Raw genomic sequence first — 16,800 nt, forward strand, 5'->3', positions numbered from 1 at the left:
AAACGAGCATTTACTGTAAACATTTTTTGAAGGACATCTTCAGGAATAAAAGTGTCTCTCTAACTGTCCTTCAGTGGCCAACACTATCATGAGGCTTACAATAAAGTTTCTCCTTCCCATCCGTTCCCGTCATATGAATTTCAGTATCTATTTTTTACACGGGTCACACTGCGTACAAAACCCCTGATGTGTGAAGAATGTCAGAAAGTCAACTTAACAGCAATTCTTTGTTACTTTTAGAGCTTCCCCAAAATATTTAATATTGCAGTTTGCACATTTGGAAAGACTGCCTTAAAACTGTAACAAAACGATGCCCCCTACTGTGTGTCAAAACCTGAAAACCCCACAATTAGATGGAAATATGCGGTTGGCTCTAGTAACCGACTTACTTTCACTGCAAGCGTTAACCTTCCAGCTGCAGGATGATTCAGATCAATTATGGAACATTCGTTCACCTTTTTGAAACTTAATGCTGCGTGACCACCCCACCACATATTGTGCCATTTGGTGATTTTATTGTATTATATATCTGTATGCATCTGCAATTTCTCAGTACTTTCTCATTAAGCTTCTGTCTTACAGTTGCTGTGGCCCAGTTCTGTGTTGTTATCAATTAATAAAAACACATAGAAACCCACGCACACACACATTGTCTGAACCACTTGTCCCATTTGGGGTTGCGGGGAGCCAGAGCCTAACCTGGCAACACAGGGCATAGGGCTAGAGGGGGAGGGGACACACCCGGGACGGGACGGCAGTCTGCCGCAAGGCACCCCAAGCGGGACTCGAACCCCAGACCCACCGGAGATCCGGACCCGGTTCAACCCACTGCGCCACCACACCCCCCGGTAGACAACCCCATTCTGACATTATGTAATTAAGGCACCAGGCTGCAAAACGTAGCATGTATGCGATGGTCAGTTAATAATTTCATTTCAACACAAAAATGATACATTAAAGTGTTAAGAAGCCACAGGTAAAGCCAGCCATATGTGAGCAGATTGGACCGGTGCTTCCGGTTTGCTGAAAGCACAGCGATGAGCGTCACTTGGTTGCCGTCTGCCCTCAAGCTCCCACAGCGATCTGCGAGGACTGAAACCAGCACCCACCTGGCAACATTCCGCTCACTAAAACTGCACAAGCAGGAACTGAAAATCAGGGTATAACCCTGGAATTTGCGTATAGCGTGACTGTGAGAGTTCGCTGCACCAGCATTCACTTGCGCATTTGACAGTGATCACTTAAATACATTTACCTTGCAGAATGCACATACTGTTAGTTTTTCACGGTAGAACAAAATACGTTAAAGCACGCATTGTTGAATACTCTCACATGATGTTTTTATTGGGGCTGTTTAAGACTCCTGTAAAAGTGCTTCAGCAGAGGCGTTCAAAACGCTGCCACGAGAGGTGTTTGAGCTCAAGGAGTCATAACTGTTAATTGACCGACGTGACAGGGCCCCACAGAGTCGTAAAGATCTGCCTGTGCTGTAACGTCAACAGGATTATGGGATAATCTTATCTGTTAGCATTTTATAAGCAATCACAGTTAACAGAAGTCCAAGCGAAGCCAAACTCCTTCTTTGACGCCTCTCTGCATGACATTTTACAGGTTAAAGAGGCTCAAAGGATGAAGTGCAAAAAGACAAGTGTCTCACATGTTCATGTCATTCTTCCATCCATTATCAATGACTTTTTGCTCAATGCAGGGTCATGGTGATCCAGAACCCAGCCTGGAAACATAGGGTGTGAAACAGGGTAAACCTGGGACGAGATGCCAGTTGATCGCAATCACACACGTTCATTCACTCACACCCAGACTCTCGGGAGAATTTGCACTCACTAATTCACCCGAAACACCTGCCTTTGGACTGTGGTTAGAAACCAGAACACGTGGAGGAAACCTACACAAACACAAGGAGAACATGCAAACTCCACACAGACTGACGTGCATTCGAACCCATGCGGAACCTACCGGTCAGGAGATATAAGGTGTCACCACCCCCGCCCCAGCAGTGTTGTATTGCACTTCAGTTTATGTGTTTCAATGTTTGGTGCTGGAAAGCACACTGAGAGGAACGTTTTTCCAGGCCTCCACCAGGTGAAACGAAAGCATTATTAGGCAAAATGAATGAGGATTATGCTCATATTTCCTTCAATTGTTTTTGAGCTCTGAAGAACACACTCTTATATTACACTTAACATGCTTGACAAGTAAAAAAAAAAGAAAAAGAAATGTCACTTATGCCAATCAATTAGCAATTTCTGGGAGACGCTGGTTGTAACGCGCGACCTATTTGCGAATTTTGCCGATTTTGTCCGCGTTGCCCGTAACCGGAGTTTAAATTTGAAATCAGTTTAAATTTAAATACAGCCACTCCTGCTACGCAAACATTTTCCCTCCAGCGGCAAGGGCGGCGTCGACCACGGCACCTCCCACGAGCAACTCGACACCTCGTGCGACCCTGAAGGCGCTGAACACACCACTGCTAAATAAAGAAGATGCTGTGAGCGGCGAATGGTGCGGACGACGAACCCCCTGAACCGAGGAGCCCGACGTACCTTGGCTCTCGGCCCGAGTTTGAACACGATGCGGCGGCAGGCGCCCTCAGCCCCTACGGTGGACCACCAGTTTCCTGCCATCCTGCTTTAATGATTCCACACTGCTGAAGCAACACACAGCTCACCTCTTCTTCGGACTGCAGGAAAAATTATTTGGATTGTTGAGCTTTTCGTGAGATGTTCAAATCAAGGAAACCTTTCATTTGGCCAAACCCTTATTGGATTACCCGATAACGACTTCAGCACTCGCACTTACATTTGCACTAAATGCAGGTCTGAAAACACATTTTACGTAAGAATATGGTTTAGGAACGTTTCATGAGGATTAAGCCCTCGGTATCTAAGATTTCGTGCAGGACACACACGATATTTAGAAAGATGGTTTCTCTCAGATGGTTAGTTTTATACGAATCCCAGCTGTGTCTTGACTTGACCTTCAAGCTTTTGGTGTGAGGCTTTTGTGTTGGATAAATATCTTCACAATAAATGCTTTGCGCTTGACTCATCAAAAAACCTTGGGTCAGCAAGCTACGGCGTGTAAGTGGAAGATTTTCGTTGTCAAGCAAAGCTGTAAAGAACTGTATTGCTGCAAGAATCCAGTAAGCGTGGCCATTCTTCGCACCTTATTGTGCCTAAATCAGTATACAAATGTTGGATGCGAGACAGTGATGGAAATGCGCTTGAGATCTTTATGCACGAAGTTGGCAGAAAATTGAAAATAGCTAGTATGAGAAACACATCACTTGTTTCAGCCTGAAAAAGACTCGTCCAAATTGTTTGCGGGACCGGCCATCGAGCGATGCTTTGATATCCAAGAATCATTAAGCAAAGATCTTATGGTAGCGCCCTCTAGTTGCGGGAGGTATGCATTGGAGGAATGTGCGCCTGCTCTCAACAAAAATTGCACTTGTACAGTTATGGAGCTGCAGAGGAGTTTTGTTTCTTTGGGCACAGGCCTTGTTTTTAATTAAATCACTGCCGTACACGTGTCTTGCCGCGTTACAACAAAACAGGTCTGATGTCATCTCTTCCCAGTAAACAGTGTACATTCTCCAGGACTGGTTGCCCCTGGGTGCAGATTCCCCGTGAGAGTCTTTCTCTTTCCCCCTTCCCATCAATCAGCGGCACAGAAGTCCCACTTTGACAGAGCCGCCTCGGGAGCTGTTTTGGCGTTCCTGATGGATTGGGAGTCCTGGGCACGGACAGCGGACCCCGACTGTTTCCATGGATCCTCCTGTCAAAGCGGGGGGTTTCTTCCGTTCAAAGATGTTTGCAGGAATCCAGATAAAAAGACGCCTCTGTCCCCGGCATGTGAGGCGAGATTATGGGGCTTCTCCAGTTCAGTTTATTTGTAAGCCCAAGAAAAACATCCCACAAAAAACAACTGAGATGCCCCTGGCTATCAGCCAATCTTCAGTCAGGGGACAAAGTTTGGGGGGCGTCACCAGCGGCTCGTGGGGCAGGGTTGACGAGGCAGGCGATGTATATACACAATCATACTTGCCTCACAGCACGAAAACACACGTCACATTATACATGTGGCACAGTGGCGTAATGCACAATCACAGACTACACACAACGTGTAACACTCATTATACAGAATTATTCTTCTTATTATTGTTATTATTATCAACAACAATAAAAATAATTGATGAATCAGAAACCATTCTCCTGTAAACTTGTTTGGCTTTTCACCTAAGCTGCGTGCAATGATTCGCCCATTTATACCGCTGGGAAATTCTTACGTGAGCAATTTTGGGTTAGTACCTTGCCCTAGGGTACTACAACTGTTTCATCTATAATGTAGGCTATTCTATAAATGTTACTATTTGTTCCCAAAAGTGGCCCATGTAGCAGCGTCAGTGAGAAGGGTTACATTTTTGAAGCTGTGGAGAGCCGTGAGGAGTCCTCTGCCACTTCAAATTCCCACATTTTACGATTATAACTGGCCGACCGTCATAGAGGAGGGGGGGGGTGCGGTGGCGCGGTGGCGCGGTGGCGCAGTGGGTTGGACCGGGTCCTGCTCTCCGGTGGGTCTGGGGTTTGAGTCCCGTTCGGGGTGCCTTGCGACGGACTGGCGTCCTGTCCTGGGTGTGTCCCCTCCCCCTCCAGCCCTACGCCCTGAGTTGCTGGGTTAGGCTCCGGTTCCCCGCGACCCCGTATGGGACAAGTGGGTCAGAAAGTGTATGTGTCATAGAGGACCTGTTATTGTTTCTGTGCAGTGCGCCGCAGTCGCTGTTTAAAGATGGCACGTTGGCACAATCTTACAGAATGGATCAAGTGTGCACCCAGCTGGAATGTTTACCTGGCACATTCCTGGGCAATGTTTGGATGTGCATAGCTGAAAAAAAGGAAACAGTTTTAGATTTCAATCTTTCTTGAGCCCATTGGCAAAAAAAACAAAAAAATTCTGTTTCATTTGTCACACGTTGCCCATCCCAGCCTGCGTTTGTTCTAGGAACAGATTACAACAGGCAGGGTGTGTTCCGAAATTGTCAATGGCCGTGCAGTTGGGCAACACACGCACCTCACGTCATAGTCACTCACTCTTCAGGTATTTTCAGGTTCCGCCTCCTTGTACAAATGTACCCACCCACGAGTTCCACCTTCGTGAGAAAACCGGAAATATACAAATCTAAACAAAATATACCCGACTTTAAAAAATTATAAAAAAGCAAATATGGGGGCACGCGGTGGCGCAGTGGGTTGGACCGGGTCCTGCTCTCCGGTGGGTCTGGGGTTCGAGTCCCGCTTGGGGTGCCTTGCGACGGGCTGGCGTCCCGTCCTGGGTGTGTCCCTTACGCCCTGTGTTACCGGGTAGGCTCCGGTTCCCCGCGACCCCGTATACATATGACCCCGTAAACAAAAAAAAGCAAATGTATTGTACATCTCCAGCAAACAGAAATCTGCATCCTGGCATCAAATAAAACTCATTTTCCAACATCTGCAGGCTGTATAAACATGAAAAAAAAAAGATATAACATCCATGTTTTATTTCAAGTCCATATCCCACTTGTTATGTCTTTCTTCACCGCATATAATGAGCGCAGTATCATCGTTTGTTATACTTAGCAGAAATTCTTGCCCAGAACAACTTACCATGTTTTTACTATTAAACTACTGCAGGCCGCTTGGCAGTGCCACACGCTCCTGCACAGTTCCGCCTGTGTGTGGTCTCTTCAACAGCGAACGCACTCAGGCGTAGCTAGTCCCAGAGACAGATTTCAGAGAAATGCACCCGCGGACAGTTCTTTTCCCCATCGTCGAGGAACATTGAAGCGAACTGAGAACGGTGTTTCCCATACCTGATCTCTTGCTAACAAGACGCGCCCTGACACGAACCTTACGCTTTCAACCGCAAATTAAACGGACGTCCCGAACCTGTTGAGGTTTGTTACTGTACTTAAAAGATCAAGAGCTACACCTCACTGGGATGATGAACAAACACTCTTCTGCTCAGAAAGGGAGTGTTGGCTGCAGGAACCTCTCAGAGCCATCAGGTGGAACTTCACATTCAGATTGGCTCTTACATATTTCCATGGAAGAACCCTGAACTCCAACGCAAACAGGTTGGTTTAATTTGAAGAAGCGTCTGCGGCTCCGCAGCTCGAAGGGCTCGAAGAATGCCGAGCCCTCTCTGAAAGCAGGTAGACCTTGGGGATCGGAAATGGGCTATAATGGCTTAGACATCACGCTCGCGAGCTCCAACGGGATGTGCGGCGCAATACAATCGGCACATCAGTGTCAATGTGCCATCCACAGAATTACTGAGGTTCAAATTAAATGCTGTCCTCAGGCAGCAGGTGGCGTTGTGGTTGAAGGACTCAAGTTTCAATCTCACCTCCTGTTGCCGTACCCTTGATCAAGGTACTGTACTCACCTTGACTTAGACCAGTAAAACTACCCAGCCGTACAAATGGGTGATTATCATCTGCAGCATAATGTACAAACCTAATAAAATAAGCTGCATTGGAGGAATGTGTCAGTTAAATGAATAAATTATCGGGCATCTCAAATTGTGGTCCACAGAGTGCTCAGTTGCAGCTGATAATATCAGAGCACTAAGTAGATGCCCGGAGGTCCTCATGGATCATACATCTACGCTGGAAGAGACAATTTCTGCTACGCACAGGAGAACCAAAGCCTCCAGCACAAACACACTTTCTCCACTGTTTTAGTTTCCACAAATATGTTAGATCAGCCTGTTGAGGGAAGGAGAAAAAACACCTTGCCGTCTGGCTCAGCACACGCCGTGAAACCCGTCTGCCTCGGCGGTTTATAAAACGCAGCGGCGGCTAAATGAGCATCTGGGGCTGGGATACCTATCATGTGTGAATTTGTTTGGTGTGGTCTGTGACTTGCATCAGTCAGATTCCCTCTGGGCATTTCCTCTTGGGGCCGTGCTTTGGCTTCGCGAAGACGGGCTGGGAACCGTGGTCTCCTCCTCTTGGTGTTTCACCGCATTTCATTCTGCACCACAGAAAAGTGAAATTTATTCTAATTCAATTTCATTTGTTTTACAGAGTGCTCTTCTCACCAGAGTGACACATATCGCTGAATATGGTCGGTAAAAACGATCCAAAGTTACACTTATAACACAGATAAATAACAATAGAATAAGTGAGCTGGCAACAGTGGACTAACAACATATAACATACAATTTTTTAAAAAACAAGGGTTCGTGATACATAGATCAAGATTAGTTCTACAGAGTGTATGCAGAGAAAACAAGTCTTAAACCTGGATTTAAAGGGTACACTAAAGACAAACAGGACTCAGATTTTTTAAATAACTTCAGAAGGCATTACTTCGTCTAAATTTGATATTTTCTTCGAAAAAGTACATGGATACTTAAGACAATGAATAATGAACATTTAGAACTAGCAGTAAATCAAGTTTTTTTTTCAAAGAAGCCAAACCTTGATTCAGTAATGAAGAAACTTTCAAGGTGACTGTTGTGGCCTTGAGCAAAATACATACTTTCTTCAAGGGTGGAAACAGTACATGACATGAACTGATACAACATAAAAAATGACTGCTGAGAAAATATGGGTGTGTACAACTATAAGATATAGAAATCACTTTAAATGACAAGTCTGCAGAGTGAATAAATACCAACCAGCAGGCAGCACCATCATGACCACCCCTCGAACCACCCCATCTGTCCACCACCAGCAGCAAACAAAAAACAATTCAAAACCACCAAAAATCAGCAAGTGCAGAAATGGTTGCACTTGTCTTGTTACGCAAGGGCCTGGGTTCATGCCCCTGGTTCTGCTGTAGTTACCCTAAATGAAGCACTTTGGGTCAACTGGAAGCATAGCTGTTGCTTTCAAACTCAAAGGGTAATGGGTTTGAATCCCACCCCCTGTTGACGTGACCTTGTGCAAGGTACTTACCCTGAATTACTCCTGTAAAAATTAACCATTTCTATAAATGGGTAAATAATTGTAAGGAATTCAGCACTGCAAGTTGCTTTTGGAGAAAAGCATCAGCTAAATAGTGTGAATGTAATACCAAAGGACCTCTGCCTTGCCAGTTCTGGCAGTCACTGTGAAGGTGTGTGATTTTTCATATTAACTGGGATAAACTTCTCCAGTGTTCTCCGACTACAGTTCTACTTACAAATGTGCTTTTATTCAATTTAGTAAAATATAAGGCAAACAGCATGGCATAGGCAGCATTTCACAGGGCCTTAGTCATTCTTTGAACTCTGGAACAAGCCCATATAGTGCATGAAAACCTCTTCTTCTTCACAATTCCCTTAGAGCAGTGATCCCACCGCAACCCACAACCCAGCACTTGACGTCAAAGTGACCTGCAAGAAAGTTAGCAAGAGGGACCTAATGGATAAAAAATTAGCCCATCCTGCTGACACCGCAATCCATGAGTGAACCATTAAAACTGTTTTAGGCAGGAAAAAAACTCTGCTGTCCCCCACTCCTGCCTGCACACCATGACAAAAAAAGACTGGCTTCATTCTTCTGGTAGCAGGTTACGGAATGAGAAAGACAGTGAGGTGCCACTAACACTGACGTGATTTTTATTGTTTCATCCACTCTCAAGTTTAGTACAGTGGCATAACCAGCATGCATCTGAAGTACCCAGAACCCTGTGCTGCCATCTGCAGACTAAAAAGAGCCACTTGGTTGGCTCAGTTTCTCAACTTTTTGAACATGGACCATGCCATCGTTTTCACGGTTTTCAACTTCTATTAATATATTATTGTTTTTTTCCTTTTTCATCAACCACTTGTGTAAGTCGGAGTAGTAGTGGCCCGGAGTCTGTTGCGGAGCACTGGGCGTGAGGCAGGGTACACCCCGGATGGGACGCCAGCCCATCACAGAGAAATCGGGCACATTCATTCATTTGCAGAGTCTCACATTAAAGACCATTTAGAACAATCGGTTCACCTGAAACCCATTTGTTTCAAGTGTGGGAGGAAACCAGAGCATCATCTGAAAACCTACACAAACATACTGACCTATATTATTATTATTATTATTATTAGGGGGCGCAGTGGAGCAGCGGGTTTGGCCTGTGCCTGCTCTCGTTTGGGGTTTGAGTCCTGCTTTGGGTGCCTTGCAACGGACTGGCGTCCCGTCCTGGGTGTGTCCCCTCCACCTCCAGCTTTATGCCCTGTGTTGCCGGGTAGGCTCCAGTTCCCCGCAACCCCGTATGGGACAAGCGGTTGTGTTTGTGTTTGTGTGTGTGTGTGTGTGTGTGTGTGTTATTATTATTATTATTATGATTATTATTATTATTATAAGAAGAAGATGAAGAAGAAGAATAATTGTACAAATTCATTGGACCAAACGCACCCTGGTGCATAATAAAACAATGTTTATTCTATGGTATTAATCTAACCTGACCAATTTGATGGCACAACTGCAGGATTTTAAAAGCAGTATTAGAGAAAGACTGGAAAATGGGACTCAGTGCACTTTCCGGAAGGTGCTTTCCATGAACTGCTTGTCAACAATATATTAATGCCGCTCCTTAAGTGGAAACGTGAAAATTGTATTAGAATATATAGCAATAAAAAATAGTGATTGTGAGGCATCAATAAGAAGATGGTGTTATTCAGGATAACTTTCTGTGAACGTTATGATCCAGTTTGGATTCATTGTTGCACATTCTTTGAGGTAATGGATAAACTGAGACTTTGACCTCCACCTGTAGGCTGTAAACGTTGCAGGGAAGATGATCATTTACTAAAAACCAGCTTTCCAGACGGTAAGAAAATGCAGACCTTACACATATTACTTTGTGAAAAATCTGCACATTTTTGCAGTACTGTGTGAACTGGTGTTGTTTTCTTCTCTGAAGTAAAGACAGGGCAGAAGTGCATTCGTAACCGATGAAAAATCACTGCAGCGCTTTTATAAATCAGTGTCAGCCGACAGCGGAAACACTACAAAATCTAAAGTTTTGTCTAATTTCATTTTAAAAACGTGTGTGTGACCATTACACAGGTTTAGTTTATTCATTCACTATTGGACTTGTGTCTCTGCTGGTAAATCTGAAAACGTGATATTTGTGACACATTAATGAGTAATTTTGCCAGTTATTTCAAAATTAATTAATATTTTCTCAGGCTACATGTGGTGTAAAGGTTAGTTCTGCTCTTTTCTGAACTCAGAGGTTGTAGGTTTGAATATACCCCCCAGTTGCTGTAGTGCCCATAAGTAGGGTACCAACCCTGAATTATTCCTGTAAAAGGGAGTGAAAGGGTGGCACAGTGAGCAGTGCTGCTGTCTCAGTGCCTGTGTGGTGTAAGAGGATGTGGGTTTGAACCCCACTCAGTCTGTGTGGGTTTCCTGTGGGTGCTCTGGTTTCCTCCCACACTCCAAAGACAAGCTGTTCAGGTTCCCCTATAGTGTGTGAGTGAGAGAGAGAGAGAGTGTGTGTGTTCTACTGATGTATGGATGAGTGACCCATCGTAAGTAGTGTATCTAGCAGTGTAAGTTACCTTGGTGAATAAGGTGTGTGGGCTAATAACACTACATGGTGTTAATTGAAAGTTGCTTTGGAGAAAAGTGTCTGCTAAATAAGTACATGTAAAAAGTACTTTGCTGTATAACTGGGTAGATCACTGTCTGTTTCTTGCTCCAAGGTGAAAATACTACGCTACCTCCAGAAGAACCATGAACTGCCCCTCCATCACTCTCTCCACTGGGCAGAAGATACCCATCGTGGGACTCGGAACATGGAAAAGTTCCCCTGGACAGGTTCGATTCCATGTATTACCGGGAGACTCCCAAAAAATCCAATGTATTTTAAAAATATTTTTATGCTGCCATTCATAACATAGTAAGAGAAGTCAGTGCACAAAAAGTGAATTCGCCTGAGCGGGATGAGAGTGTTGCTATGGCAACACCTCATTATGTGAGTAATGTGAGGAATGTGAGTGTCCAGGTGCCCAGATGAGCTGGATCCCCTGTTCTTGCATCGTCTCAAACGCAACTTGCTCTGCGCAGGTGAAGCAGGCGGTGCTCTGTGCCCTGGACTGTGGCTACAGACACATCGATTGCGCAGCTGCATACAACAACGAGAAGGAAGTAGGAGAAGCTCTGAGGGACAGAGTTGGACCTGGAAAGGTATGAGCAGTGAGTGGTCCTGTGGTGTGAGTCACTACTCACCACTAATTATGCGATCATGACATACAGGGACAACACAAACAGCAGGTGGCGTAGTGGTTACAGCACTCAAAGGGCTCAGGTACAAACCTCTCCTCTGCTGCAGTACCCTTGAGCACGGTACTGTACGTGTGTCAAAGCGATACGGTAAAAAATACCCACCTGTGTATACGGGCAAATCACTGATAGCGGCTTTGGAGAAGGAATTTTACTAAATGAATAAATAACTTGCTAATATAACTACACAGATGATAACTGAACTATGGAAGAGTAGGGTGGATGTGATGCAAAGGATCCCAGTTTGAATCCCACTCCTGCTGCAGTACCCTTGTTCAAGGCACTTACCCTGGATTGATACAGTAAGAATACTGTGCTGAATTAATGTACAAAAAAAATTATTCTACAGTACAAGACTCGATCACTCGCTCCACCCCATCCAGACCGCTATGCTCCTCCACATTTACCTGCCTGGTGGTCCCATGCACAAGAGATCCAAAATCAAAAGTACAAAGGTTTTCAGTTCTGGCTCCTGTGCAGTGGAATGAGCTCCCCCTCTCACTCAGAACTGCTGAATCCCTCTCAACATTCAACAAAGGTCTCAAAACTCCCCCTCTTTCGGACTCACTTGTCCCCTGATCTCCTATCTACTCCAAACCTGTACGCTGCAGTACCCTTGATCATAGTACTTAGCATGAATTGCTCCACAAAAATTTACTGTATAAATGGGTAAATAAATAAGAAGCTCAACACCGAAAGCTGCTTTGGAGAGAAGCGTCTGCTTATTGAACAAATGTATTCTGATGCTTTCTATCTGACCTGACAACGACACCGTGTGAAACACATGGAAACGGTATCCCACGTGTACGGTGTCCTCGCAGTGTCTGCAGCGAGGGGACGTGTTTGTGACTTCCAAGCTCTGGAACACTAAGCATCACCCCAACGATGTGGAAGCCGCCTGCAGAAAGACTCTCGATGACCTTGGATTGACCTACCTGGACCTTTACCTCATGCACTGGCCGATGGCCTTTGAGTGAGTCACCGGTCATACATACGTGCGTAACGCACGTACGCACACACGTACACACCGCTCTGCCTGTGCCTTTGCATTCCAACTGGAAAACGCACCTTGGGTGAAACAATTTTAGGAGGGGGCTGGAGATGATGCCGAGAAACGCGGATGGAACCATCCGCTACGCGGATACTCACTACAGAGACACCTGGAAGGCTATGGAGATGCTGGTGGACCAGGGTTTGGTGAAGGCCATAGGACTGTCAAACTTCAGCAGCAGGCAAACTGATGAGATTCTCAGCGTTGCTCAGCACAAACCTGCGGTGAACCAGGTAAGAGAGATGATTTTTTTTTTTTTTCCAATGCTGTTTGATCCTTTCTTCCTCTGCTTTGAAGCTGCTCCTGACTCTGAGCACATTGGACATGATTCCAGGTGGAGTGTCACCCCTACCTGATCCAGTCAGAGCTGTTCCACCACTGTAAGGACCGTGGGGTGGCGCTGACCGCCTACAGTCCGCTGGGCTCCGGGGATCGGCCATGGGCCTCCCGTGGCGAGCCACTGCTGCTTGAAGACCCCCGACTGTTGCAGGTCGCCCAGCGGTACGGCAAGACGCCTGCACAGGTTGTCTTAAGGTGATTCAACAGGGACTCAGAATTAAATCAGGAGTTACTGTATAGCGTGCGGCAGGTTCGGCCGGTACCCGCTGCGTGGCGGGCCTGGGGTTCGAGCTCAGCTTGGGGAGGCTTGGGAAAGACTTGCGTCCCGTCCTGGGTGTCGCCCCCTCGCCCCCTCGGTCTTGCTCCCTGTGTTGCCGGGTTAGGCTCCGGCTCACCGTCACCCGGCTCGAGACAAACAGTTGTTGACGATGGTTGGGTGGATAGGTAATGTATAGCGGAGGTAGAAGAATTTTACAAGGAATCATATTTAAATTGATATTTCTGGTTTATTTTAAAGACATAATTTAGCTTACATGTCCTAGGAAAAACCCTCACTTGCAGATTCGAAACGGAGTCTAGTTAGACACCTGCTTCACTATAGAAATTACTCATTGACGTACATTCAGTGGTGAAGTGTGTCTAAGGAGGGCTTCTGTAGTAAGGGATCAAACAGAACGGTCAAAATAGAGGGCAGAATTCATATTTTTATTTTTATGCTTGTTTTTTGGAAAGCTACTCGTTTGTAAATTTTCGGACAATTTTCTTTCGTACACGTTATGCCTTGCATAGCTAATTCTATTATTGTGGAACATTGCTGGCCAGGTGGCATGTGCAGAGAGGAATTATCTGCATCCCCAAAAGCTGCACTCCTGCCAGAATTCAGCAGAACATCCAGGTAAATCTTTCTTAGCTCGTTGACAACTAATAATTAATAATAATTAATTTGCATCAGTAGACACGAAGCTATCGAACCTTTTCGGCGAAATATTTTCCATTTCCAAACACAGTAGTATAGAAGGAATGAGAATGCCTTCTCATATTATCATGGTACAAAATAATTTGTTTCCAGCTATTGTGTATTAGGCATGTTGGGGACAGCATAAAGAACCGATGTTTTACATAATTTTAATGTGTGAAAATATTTGACGAATTGTGTCCGGAAAGAAGCTTTTCACAGCCTTGCAATAAAAAAATCTTCGGCATAAGACGTGTTTTAGAAGAGTGAAAAAACTGAAACACGTGACAAAGGTGTTCGTCTTCCCGGATTAGCCATCAGTGTGGTCATAAATCTGATTTCCACTGCAAGTCCTCCTTATGGTGGCGTTTGAGAGGTAAAAGACGCCTCCGGAGTCGCCCCTAGAGGAGCTCATTCATGTGCGAAACACCACACAGGTGTTTGACTTTGAGCTGTCAGACGAAGACATGAAGCTCATTGGATCCCTCAACAGGAACGCGAGGCTTATAATTCCAACAGTGGAGGTAAGGATTCTATCAGGACGTCGACCTTTTCTACAGCAGGAACGGTATTTTAAAGATCGCTAGCAGTTAGAGTATTTCAGGGCCTTATTTAAGAGCTGATACTGTACTCTACGTGTGACTTGAGTTAATGTGTACAAACCTTCAATATTGAACCGTACAAACTGCCCTCAAAGTGGTCGCTGGTGACGTAGTGGTTAGAGGAACTGTCTCCGGACCCAGAGGTTGCAAGTTGCTTTTTTTTTTTCTTACAATAGCTAAAAAGCAAAAAAAAGTGAGTGTTCCGGTGGTGCGGAAAAAAAAGAGCAAAAAAAGTGTAAATGACACCGGAGCATAAAAATATAATGAAAATACTGTACTGTATTCATATTATTCTAAATAGTATGGTTTTGATTTGAGTAATATGTAAAATTTGGGAAAAATCTTGAACAAGTCCTATTATGCAACATAAGATTCATGCATGTTCATTGTTTAAATGTTTATGGTTCATATAATACAGTCTATGGGTGCCTGAAACCTACGATGAAGTTGCTGGAATGGAAGCCCATCGTAATTCGAGGGTCATCTGTGCTGAATAACAGTATTACACCATGTCTACATTTTTATGTTTAATGACCATTTTATGATATAAAATTCATAGTCTGAATAAAACTTTTTTCCACTTGACAGATTAATGGGCATAAAACATGGAGAGATGCAGATCACCCTCACTTCCCTTTCCATGACTCTTATTGACCTCAGTCTTTTCAATCTATTCTCACAGTAGCTAATTAAAAACCTTTTAAATTAATGCTACAGTTTATAGCTATTTTGGAGTATTTGGAATGCCCAATAAACCCAAAATGTATATATACATATATAGATATAGTGCTGCTGTTCTTCTGAGGTTTGCCATACAGAATTTCATTGTATTGTATACCATGACAATAAAGTATCATATATATGATTGCCTGATTCAGTTCACCATAAAATGTAAAAAATTAAAATGCTAAATTTAAGACTGTTGACAGTTGTGTCCGATATCTTCCAGCCAGACTCACCAAAAACCTTGTTTGTGTTTTCAGATGTCATTCAAAATATCGGTGTCATTGATTTATTACAAACACAATCCATGAGGCTTGATGTACAGCACCAACAGAAATGATTAAAAACAGAAATACATTCTGTAAAATTCTGGTTTGTGTTGTGACAGTGTGAAGAGCGTGTGCAAACCCCAAAATGGATTTAAATACCACCTATTCACATTGGTTTACCATTTCCTTGTCCTGTTTCTACAGTATCTGTGCAATAATAAAGTTCCATGTCCATTTCGAACATCACTTTGCTGAACGAGCATAAATAGTTTAAAAAGCCAATATGTGCCAAACAACTTGACATATTTATGCTTATTAGTTATTACATAACTAACCCCCGTTCCTACTGATTTACTCAACTCCTTCTGTGCAGACAAAAGAACTGAACTACCAGTTAAACTCCTATGGCAAAACAGTACAAACTGAATGCAGGTGAGGCAAATCGCATGACGAATACCCTATTTCTTGTTTTTAACCATAACTCTAAGGCATGATTCTATCTGAGGATATGTAATATCAGCCCTGCTTTATTTTCCCAATTGCTCGACCGCGTGGACAGCACAAGTAAAAAGTGCAAGCCCATCTGGACAACCTGGGAAACACCTGTATGGGACAAAACTGGACAGGAGAGCGGAAGCAGAGCAACAGACAGGTGTCCTACTGCACATCTCTGGGAACTGCTGCAGGAGAGCTGGGAAAACATATGGTGTCACTTCCTGATCAAATTTGTTAACTGAACACCATGATGCAAAAACAAACCAGTTTGCAGCTGCTGGTCTCACACTTTGCACATGGCACCCTCCAGTGGGATCTTGGGGGAGTGAAGCCAGTGATGGTGACTAATGCTCACATTACCTCCCAGCACACTGAGGGTAGCAGCTGTATGGCAGTTTTTATATATATTTACCAAGACATCAAAAAAGATTGTAGACAGTGAATTTACAGAGCCGCAGTTAAGACTTTAAAATGATATTTTTAGGATATGGAAGGACATTACAAAAATTAAAGACATGGGACAGAATGACATGGTGTCAGTGTGTTTAAAAGCAAACAGTTTTTAAATCTCTTAGGCACTTGCTACTTAGGTCAGGTGTCTTATTTGATCCTCCCAGTTTTATCATTGTACCTAAAAATATAAACGTAACACACCATGGAACCTGCACAATTCACCCTGATTATTACTCTGCTAGTTATAACACTCGATTTCACACCAGAATGTATTTCACTGCAGAAATGCAAATACACACTGGCTCCTCCTGTTAAAAATGGTTGCACTATGAACATAAAAACTCTCCTGTGGAACAGAAGCAACCGGTGTTTCCGCTCCCAGGTGTCAGATGGCAGTAAAACTCCTCTGAACGCAAGTGAAATGTGGGATCACCTTAACTCACTTCTACAGTATCTGGTGTTAAGTGAATAAGATAACTGATGCTACAGTGATGTTAACAGGATGAGTTTGCCCAAAAAAAGGTAAGAAATTAAGTTATGAAAAGAATTCCTCTACAACATGTGTCTATAAAGGGATGAGCCAATCTAATACGTAACTGTAGCGAAAGCATACTGGTTTTAAAGCTGGTTCTGTAGCTTTGACTGGAGAACACAAA

The 16,800-nt window shown here is 44.1% G+C and overlaps 1 protein-coding gene across 3 annotated transcripts; it reads left to right on the plus strand.

The window, feature by feature from the left end:
- The first annotated feature begins 6,061 nt into the window (after positions 1-6,061).
- On the plus strand, positions 6,062-16,762 carry akr1a1a (aldo-keto reductase family 1, member A1a (aldehyde reductase)). Of its 3 annotated transcripts, none has more exons than XM_018758374.2 (9): positions 6,062-6,130; positions 10,678-10,792; positions 11,042-11,161; positions 12,079-12,230; positions 12,346-12,541; positions 12,643-12,842; positions 13,470-13,542; positions 14,040-14,126; positions 14,793-16,762. In XM_018758374.2, exons 2-9 carry the CDS (start codon positions 10,709-10,711, stop codon positions 14,856-14,858), a joined length of 978 nt encoding a protein of 325 aa, XP_018613890.1. In that variant the 5' UTR covers positions 6,062-6,130; positions 10,678-10,708; the 3' UTR covers positions 14,859-16,762. The 3 variants fall into 3 exon arrangements, with proteins under 3 accessions (XP_018613890.1, XP_018613893.1, XP_018613891.1); XM_018758377.2 differs by lacking the exon at positions 6,062-6,130 and adding an exon at positions 6,152-6,208; XM_018758375.2 differs by lacking the exon at positions 6,062-6,130 and adding an exon at positions 9,746-9,797.
- Positions 16,763-16,800: the final 38 nt, after the last annotated feature.

The sequence above is a fragment of the Scleropages formosus genome, chromosome 17 (genome assembly GCF_900964775.1).
Source record: "Scleropages formosus chromosome 17, fSclFor1.1, whole genome shotgun sequence".
NCBI lineage: Eukaryota > Metazoa > Chordata > Actinopteri > Osteoglossiformes > Osteoglossidae > Scleropages > Scleropages formosus.

Bases quoted from the DNA above. Each gene is read 5' to 3' on its own strand.
- akr1a1a (XM_018758374.2), top strand. From the start codon at position 10,709: ATGAACTGCCCCTCCATCACTCTCTCCACTGGGCAGAAGATACCCATC. The intron at 12,542-12,642 runs GTAAGAGAGATG...ACATGATTCCAG, and splicing joins ACAAACCTGCGGTGAACCAG to GTGGAGTGTCACCCCTACCT. The intron at 12,843-13,469 runs GTGATTCAACAG...ATTGCTGGCCAG, and splicing joins CCTGCACAGGTTGTCTTAAG to GTGGCATGTGCAGAGAGGAA.